This window comes from Lycium ferocissimum, chromosome 6 (assembly GCF_029784015.1).
Source record: "Lycium ferocissimum isolate CSIRO_LF1 chromosome 6, AGI_CSIRO_Lferr_CH_V1, whole genome shotgun sequence".
Taxonomy (NCBI): domain Eukaryota; kingdom Viridiplantae; phylum Streptophyta; class Magnoliopsida; order Solanales; family Solanaceae; genus Lycium; species Lycium ferocissimum.
Window position 1 is genome coordinate 4,660,670 of NC_081347.1, and position 9,897 is coordinate 4,670,566.

General features: G+C 31.4%; 1 protein-coding gene across 1 annotated transcript; it reads left to right on the forward strand.

The window, feature by feature from the left end:
• Positions 1-1,857: 1,857 nt before the first annotated feature.
• LOC132059008 (uncharacterized) lies at positions 1,858-2,534 on the forward strand. The gene has a single exon (XM_059451467.1). It carries the CDS (start codon positions 1,960-1,962, stop codon positions 2,380-2,382), a length of 423 nt encoding a protein of 140 aa, XP_059307450.1. The 5' UTR covers positions 1,858-1,959; the 3' UTR covers positions 2,383-2,534.
• The last annotated feature ends 7,363 nt before the right edge of the window (positions 2,535-9,897 follow it).

A 9,897-nucleotide genomic window follows, 5' to 3' on the forward strand; every position in this document is an offset into this window, starting at 1 on the left:
TTATATATCCAGCTAGCTAACTGCATACTGTAAAATATTCATTATAACAATGATCTTGTCTTGTTATGTTGAAGTAAAGTAACCGTTCATATATTGACTGAAATAGTCGACGTTTATATAAATTAGTACGTTGGACGCTATTATTAATAAAATTTCTTCTTAGAGTTAGGGTTAAGGACACTATTATTGCTGAGGGTCTTTCGAAAAAAGTCTTTCTGCCCCATAAAGATAGGAATAAGATCTACGTACATTCTATCTTTCACACACCTCACTTGCAAAATTATAGTATTAGTGGGTATGTTGTTGTTGTTAGAGTTAAAGAATATTTATTTTATCAAGTCATCTTTGCTTGTTATAATAAGTAATAGTGTATCTTATTTTCAACATTTCAGATCTCGTATTTTAAGAAGGTATGCCTATAAATATTATTTGAATAATCCGATAATATAAAAAATTAATTACACTGAAAATATAATATATTAAGCAATCTTAAAGCCCCCGTGTGCATGCGATATCAGGATTGTCAAATGTCAAGTAGCATGATAGATTATTGTTAATTTCTCACTTCTCTAATATTCTCAATCTGTGCCGCAGAAGTACCGTTAATGACTTTACTTTGACCAAATTTATAGAAAGAGAAAGAAAAAAAGAAAAAGACAAAAAAAAAGCCCCACTTAACTAGCACGTAACCCCTCTTTTTCCATATTTCTTTTTAAATCCTTTAATCTTCTTTCGTGTGTAATGTGTATTGCATCACACGGATGAATATGGCAGTCTTTTCTTGACCAAAGAAAAAAATAAGAGAGAGTCATGTTGTAACTTCTAAGTAGATGTTTAATTACATATACTTGACTACTTAGAGACAAATTATACGTCATTACCAAAAGTATAATTCATATCAGCAATTTGTCGACAAAATAATTAAATATAATTTCAAAGATGGCGTAGCAGCATCTTTTTTTTCTAATAATTGTGTGAGCGTGAAGAAAAAAACAATCAAGAAGTAAAAATCAGACATGCACTTCGTATGGGAACTAGTAATTATTTTATTTATAAGTTGCAACCTAATTTTCGATTAACACTACATGAGGTCCGGTATAATAATAAATCCACTTATTAAGTATATAATTGAGTAAATAAAAGCTTATTCTTTTTAATAAATTAATTAATTAACTTTAGATGAAGTAGCCTTACAATTCAACATGATATTGAGGTAGACAAAAGTTCTAAAGTTCAAGTTTTATCGTTACTTATATTACAAAAATAAATTTAACATATTTGACCTACAAAAAAGAATCAGATCCGCTCATGAAATAAGTGTTACGTATATAATTAAGTAAATCAAAGCAATAGTTTAAGTTTTAGATGAAATTATTAAACAATAACAACTTAAAAGGCTAAGTACAATTTAGTTGTCACATATTCCTCTAAAACAAGATTCCTGATTTGGTCATTCACAATTATTACTAGCATGTAATTAAATTGCTTATATTTATAGGCTAAAATACAAGTTCCACGTGTGAATTGTAACTGATAATATGACCAGAAAAGCGTAAAAGTGAGTAATTATTATGTTTACCGACTTATTCTGCGTTTAAAACATTGTAACTTTCTAAAAGCAATAAATTAATTAACATTAAAAAATTATGCCACAACGTGTGCGTAGATAAGTTATAAAGCAAAGTCGGTTCGTGTCCCACACGGTCCCTATAATTCGTCTCCATAACCAAAAATTGTACACAATTTCCAATTTCACACGAGCCAAAATTAACCCATCCTCCACTTTCCTTCTTCACATCCACCCCCCAACCTTCCTACCTCTCTCACTATATATAACCCTTTCCTTCATATTTTTGTTCCATAGCTCAAAACTCATTTACGTGACCAAAAAAAAAAGGTACTACGAAGAAGTTTCAAATTTTCTCTTGTTGATTCTTGATCATCAAAATTATCAAATCAATGGCATTTTCAGAGCCAGGAGTCATATGCAAGAAGCATCCACAACACAAACAACAACCAGGAGTATGTTCATGTTGTCTAAGAGAAAAACTCTCCAAGATTAATGGAACATCTACAATTGCTACAATTTCTTCAATACCTTCTTCTTTATCCTCCTCCGCTTCCTTGTCCAATTGTGCCTCGCCACGTGGCGGGGTAGGACACCGTCGGATCACATCCGACGTCACCGGTGGCCACTATTCGTTCATTACGCTAGCGGCCACCGGTGGAGGAGGAGGAGAAGGATTGAAGAAGAGTAGATCAATAGCATTTGTTGCTAGAGGAGGTAGAGCTGGAATTAATGGGAAGAAGAAGAAAGAAGGGTTTTGGTCAAAGTTGATCCGGTCAACGGGGAAAAGGACCAAAAGGGCTATTGTTCATTGATGAGTTGGATATAATGTTTTTATTAGGTGGAATTCAAGAAAATGTTAGGCAATGAGTTAGGTGAATACTTTGTAATTTAGTGATCATTTGTAATTTAGTGTTGGTATTTGCACATGTAATCGTACAAAAGAGATAAAGAATCATTTGATTTATTTTGATTGTTTTTTACGACATGATTTAGTTGCATTGTGTGGTACTTACCACGAAAGAACATATATCAATATTTGTGAATAGAATTTAAATTTGGACCTACCAATATATATTTGATAGAGAAAATGTGAATGTGTTGATATATAGGAAAGTTCACTCAGCCTTCTCTTTTTGTCTTTTATTTTATTTGTTTTTGATGATTGTTTAGTTTTATCTTTGTCTTTATTTATATTTAACTGGTATACTTGCACGATGCACCAGTTAAATTTTGGTAAGAAGAGTCTATGTTGCTCATACTCTTTAAAAATGTCGGTAGGTGTGTCTCGGATTCTTCAAAAATAGTATATTTTCAGAGGATCCACCATGAGCGCGATAATGTTTTTATGAAGCCCGAACAACATAGAAAACAATCAAAACTAATTGATATCCATATACCCTCCCCTCCATCTGTACAACAACAACATGTTGTTTTTTTGTGATTAATTAACTCAACTAGTAATTTGGACGGGTTGAACAGGTTATAGAAAATTGGGTCAAATTGCCACCTGTAGTCAAATGCATGTCACATTCGTAAGTTTAAATTTGAAAAGGTAATTTTCTTCATCACCCTTTCAAGGGGAAATTGACCAAAGACCTTATCTATGTAATTGTATGCTTAATTGACGGAAATAGAATTAAGATGAACATTATGGCGCTTTCGATCATCCAACCAGAGTTTACTAAGTCTTCTTTATCACATTCAACAAATGTAACTTTTATAATTTTAAGATAGTATCTACTTCTTAAAGATAATACCCAAAAAAAAAAAAAAATAGTGAACGTTAACTTCTACTCACAAATTAGTACAGTGAGGTGGACATAGTGTGATCTCTAGTGAAAATATTGTCAATTTTATAATCCTTATTTAGAAGGTCTATATTGAGCACAAGAAAAACAATTCGTCCTTTAATTTTATGGCTCTCTTCTCCCTATATCCCACCTCAAAGAGAGAGGAGAGGGTCGGGGGGGGGGGGGGGTTGTAATCCTATCGACAATCAAGTTTAAGAAATAGGAACAAAATAATATAAAAATAAATTTTTTATAGGTTTTCGATTTGATGATGAGTACCTGCTTTACTCCAAATCTATGCAATATAACGCCCAGCTTTGGTATCCCGATACTTCATAACGCCATTAAAAGAGAACTTCTCCCTATCCAATATTTTTCCATCCCAAAGCTCGAACTCAAGATCTCTAGTTAAGGGTGAAGGAATCTTACCAATCTCACCCATAACCCTTGGTAGTAAGAATTTATTGTGACTTACTATTAGGAATCTCTTCTTAATTCTGATTCTCATTATTAGCCTCTCGTCATATACTATAATTATTATTATTATTATTATTATTATTAATAATAATAATAATAATAATAATAATAATAATAATTATTAGTAGTAGTAGTAGTAGTAGTAAGAGTAATAGTAAATAAAAAGGAAAATAGGAAAAGAATCTGCAGTATTATTCGTTTAGTTGTGTTCGGAAATTTATGGATGAACATAAAATATTTAGGTATGGATTGTCTTACTAGTTGTACTAGTCTTCCAATATTTGGTCAAAGATATCTATCTACTACTATTGTATATGCTTGTTGATTAATACAACTATAAAGATTATAGCATAATGAAAGACAACGCATGAATGAATGTCTTTGCTGGCTCAACTACTTAGAGTATACCAAACAATTATTATTTCTTCAATTAATCTTGACTTCTAAACGACCTAAAAAGCCGGGAGCTAAAGTTGCTTATATACATTATACACGAATTTGGATTGGGCTCCTCTCCATTTCCCTTCTCTCCATTTTTCCTAAGTTCTATCTTGGATTAGAGACACATGGCATGGATTAGAATTAATGGCTAAAATTTAATTGACTAAAACAAGGCCCTAACCATGATTACATAATTAATAACTTTTCATAATTATATTAGAATAATTTTCTCTCTCTTCCTATTTTAATATTCCATCTTTTTATATAATCATGACAAATCTTTAATGGTGATATTTTCTAGAATATAGACAACTCTTTCGAAAATATACAATTACCAATTGAATAATGGGGTCTATAATATGTAAATTAGTAAGCATCATAATTGAAAAAATGGAAAATATCACCAATTGAATATTGGGTCTATTAGGGGAAAAAAATTATGTGGCAAAAAATAATCGGATAAATCAGAAAAGATATTTTACTGCGTAGGAAAAGTAAATAGGAAGAGAGAGAAAATTATTCTAATAGAATTATGGATAAGTTATTAATTATGCAATCATGGTTAGGACCTTGTTTTAGTCAATTAAATCTTAGCCATTAATTCTAACTCATGTATATGTTGCCTCAATCAAGATAGAGGCTGGGAAAATGAAGCTTTAAAGGGAATGGAAGCTCAATCCCACGCAATTTTTATGGTGTACGTATCTATAATGAAATCTACATTAATTTACTTTAGGCTTGCCAATTTTTCCTGATATATAGTAAGGTTTTCTTTTCATGGATTTAAGCAACTTATAGATGGCTGGATTTTTTTTAGTTATGAGAATCTAGCATTTTCTTTTCTTTGCGCTGTTAAAGTTATTTGTTCAAATTAAATTTCAAGACTAAAGATGATAATAATTATTTTGGTATCAACTACATTTATGAAGGAATCAGACTAGTAATTTTTAGTAATTGGATTCTTCGCCAACAAAAAAGCATGAATTAGCAACAGACAAATTATGTATCTAAACAACAAATACGTCGCTAATCCTATTTAGCTACTGATTATCAAAAAAACTCTTTGTTAGCCATGAGCAATATAACAACGAGTTGTATAGCTAATTTTTTTTTTTTTTTTTTGTAGTGCTTTTTTTACATACAAATATCAGCATATGTCATAGATATTCAGGTAAATAACTTTCCCATCATCTTTATTGTTTATCCCCTAGTAACCTAGCTATTTATTAGGATTATATGACACAATATTATTGATACATGGTAGATTATCCTTCTCCTATTCTTTGTAGATTTTAATTGTATATTCGTCATTTCAGTCGTTGAAAATACATTTGTGTTATTTGTAAGACCACAAAATCTAACTCGAAAACTGAAATCCATTTGAAAGTTGTTAATATTGTAGGCAAAATATAATAGTAACGATTACCATAAGTTTCATACGTTACACTAAGAGCTAGTCAACTACTATTCTTCTAAACTGCGACTACATTCAGATGCATTTCATTCAAACACTAAATAATTTATTTTTTAAAGTAAATTGAAAAACTCACTAAAATTAGAGATTTTTTAAATCTCACACACCCCTAAAGAATATAAAAGGACACTACCTACCCATTAGGGATTTGTTCGGCCCATATTTGGGCTTAATACCGCGATTTGGCTTTTGGCCCAAACTATTCCCAGGCGAAAGCTAAGAAAGTTGCCACGAAAGGTTCATTATAAAAAAAATCAGACTTTATTGTGGCGACTTTAAGATCAAAAAGTCGCCACTAAAGGTTCATTACAAAAATATTAGACTTTTTTTAGTCGCCACTAAAGATCGACAAAAAAAAATTAATATTGAGCCTTCAAAAGATATCCAAAACATGTATAATATGTGTATAATTAGTATACGTTGATTGAGCCTTCATGAAACATCGTAAAACAAGTATAATTGTGTATAATTAGTAAGTATACGTTGATTTTACATTTATTAAACAGAAATTATACGACAATGATACATTTTCTAAACACATACTGTAGGGATACTTATTCTATACAGTGATACATTTTCTATACACATATGATAGATTTTTTTCTATAAAACAATGATACAATTTCTATATATATGTTGTAATTAGTTGAAAAAGGCTAAAAATGAAATTATGTGAAAAAGGCTAAAAATTGTCTTTAAGTTTCTTGTGCCATCCGGTGTTAATAATTTGGGCCGGATAGTCATTTGTGTCCCTTTCCCAAAAATATATACAGTCAGTAGTGGAGTTATAAATTTTACGAAAGATATTCAAACTTTGAATAAGTTTTTTCTCGATGCATGGGGCACATACGAAAATTTAATCAAACTAAGTAATATTTAGCTAAATCGTAAAGATACTTGTGATAAAACTAATAATGTATAAATCAAAACTAACATAACGAAGTCAACAAAAGAAATATATTCATTATTCATTCGAGCCCGATTACCGCCAATCATACTTGATAAACTTCACTACCGAATATACTTTATAGAGCATGTATGCCATGGACAAGTCAACGCAATATAGTCAACTATTTTCTTCTCTTTATAGTCATCTTATGGTCTGGGAAATTTTTCTTACTGATAGAACAATACAGTGAGATAAAGCAATAGTTAACTACAAACTAGTATCTTCTCTTTTTTTTTGTTTTTTTTTTTTTTTTTTTTTTTTTTTTTTTTAATCACAAAACAAAATTTGTGGGATGTATCATGTATCTTGTAAGTTGTGAAGGATAATACTTGAGAATTTAAGAGGTAGGTAACATATGTACCATAAATAACAATTAAAATATACCATAATAACAGAATAAAATAAGTGCACAAAACCTCTCTTTTATGAAGTAAGAATAAGTAGCAATTCAACCAACGAAAAAAAAAAAAAACCTAGGCCTTCAGTTCAATGTCATATTTAGCAATCAGTAATCACAGATGAAATCAAAAGAAATAAATAAACAAGTGATCCTTGGCGAAAAACATATTAATTTTGATAAAAGCCAAAAAGGGAGAAGGAAGAGAGTAGAAACAGAGGTTTTCATAATTCATAATCTGATATGTACTGCGTATTCAAGCTTAGGAATTTATGAACAAAATGTAATATTTAATCTTCATAGAACAACAACAACATACCCAGTATAATCCCACAAGTGGGGTCTGGGGAGAGTAAGATGTACGCTTGCAATGCATACTCTTTTATGGGATAGAGAGGTTTTCCGATAGACCCTCGGCTCAATGTAATTTTCCGACAAAGGGTGTTCGCCTGACCACCCTCAGGACACTTTCGCTCCGCCCCTATATACAGTAGTACTACTGTAATATTTACGATACATACTTTTACTGTGTGGTATATTTCATTATGTACATACAAAAAACCGAGTTTTTAACTTATGAAAAGAGCAGCTTATTGAGTAACAAATTTTCAACCTCTCATCGGGAAGTAAAAGTAATTTGCCATGTTGCTTCAGTCATGAGATAAATGTTCCTGACTAATGAAAAAGCATCCTCTTTGGTTGTCCAAAGCTATAACGATGAGCTAATCTTTTGACTTAAAGCCTCGAATTTGCTGCCATAACGATGATGACTGCTGTAATGAATTGATTAATTTTACGTAATGAATTGATTAATTTTACGTCGATGTACTGTCAACCTACCACAATCGTCCAAAAAATTACTGCACACATTCACACAAATATCAAATTCATGAGTTCAGACAATTTCATGAAATAACATGTATATCCCAATGTATATTAAAATAAACCCACGTATATCACTGTTACATTTGTAGGGGACAACACCTACGACGTGCATATCTTGTTGTATATCATATATATTAGTGTATATCACACAGATTGTCATGAATATACATATGATGGATGGATATACACGGGCTGTACACTTACATACGTGTGGATACACATGTCCATGAATTGTCAGTGTAGATAGGCATGGATCTGGTATGAACTTGGGAGCCTAACAAGGGAGAGTCTAAGGTCCACTACAGGAAGAGTACTTCTAGGTTTTTCACGAATACATGAAGATATACATAAACATAACTACGCAAAATTCGAACCAACTCCACAACAAATCTTCCCAATTGAGCCAATTTCAGATTTAGCTTCCCAAAGATGTTTCCAAACTATTGACAACAACAGCATTCGATTTAACAACATTTATCGAATTTCAAAGTTCAAACCCTCAACCTTCAGACTTCATTGATGGAGTTTTCAAACATTTGAACTTCCTACTCGTTGATGATGTATGCCTTTTGTACGACTGTGGATGATGAAGAACCATGCGCTTTGGTAGCCCTGTGGGTTGAATTAACGTATGTTTGAAGCCTGAACTTAGAACTTACACTACAAGAAAGTACACAAATGGCAATAGCTCTTTTGGCAACAAAAATAATATAGCTGGCAAAAGTCAATATTTAGCAACAACTTAGTTTTATTGTTGGCATATATGATGAATCTTTTAAAAATATTTTTTTTTTTGGTTGCCAAACAAATTAATTCTGCATTTGCACAGAAGATTGGTGACCCATAAAAAAGATTTTCGGCCATTACAAAAAAAAGTTGTTGAACGTCGTTGCAATAACAATCGTTGGGAAAAGCTTATGCAACAACAAAAAAATGTTGTTGCCAAATGTACTTTTTACAACAATAATCTATTTATGACAACAAAAATATTTTTGTTGGCAAATGTCTTCTTTCTTATAGTAGTGTTGCCATTTGCCAATAATAAAAGATTTGATCATTTTATGCCAATTATTCACGTGGTAGGCCTATGTTAATTCCTCAATATCTTGTTCATCATTGGACTAATATAACCCAAAAGGCCCATGGTTCTTCAACGCATTTAGGATCTTAGAGATTGGACCCTATTGGAGAAATATGTATATGCAAAACCAAACAAAGCTAAGTTGGAAATTTTACAAAACCTTGTAGTATTTTTTTCTTTTCTTTTCTTGGGAATCTGTTGGTACATTTCCTAGAAAAGTCTTTCAGAAAATAAAAAATTATATATGTGAATAGTACCCAAGGATGTGGCCTCCTATAGTAAATTAAGCGGGATCAAAGTTTGACTAGGTAATTTTTTTTATATATATCTAAACCTTTATAAACAGAGTCAATGGTGGACCGGGTGCTCAAGCATCCATTGATTCTGGAGCCAAACACTACTTTATGTATAAAAAATTTACTAGTATTTTCGATTAAAAAGTAGTTGAAGACCTATAATATAAAAACTTCAGATTTTTCACTGAACAAAATTATCGAATGCATATGCTGGTGGAATATGGTAAAAGTGTCCGGTGACATAATTGAAGTGTTGAATACTAACTCAAACATCACCATTAAGTCATTCATTCCCTCATAACCCAAAAGGGATAATTCACTTTGTCTTAGTATTAAATGAAATCCAAAGCCGAAAAGAACTTAGCTTTTGATGGGCCAGCCATATTTAGGGGGCTTTAAAGCATATCCTTCACAAAACAAAAGGTCCGTATCATATTTTCTTTTCTTTTAGTATCATCATTAGATGCCCTTTTTACTCTTTTTTTCAATTTCTTAATCTTTTGACCTTAAATAGGTAATGCTTTAGAAGATTCTCAA

What these genes read in the sequence shown, in the direction of transcription:
- LOC132059008 (XM_059451467.1), top strand. Translation starts at nt 1,960, where the DNA reads ATGGCATTTTCAGAGCCAGGAGTCATATGCAAGAAGCATCCACAACAC.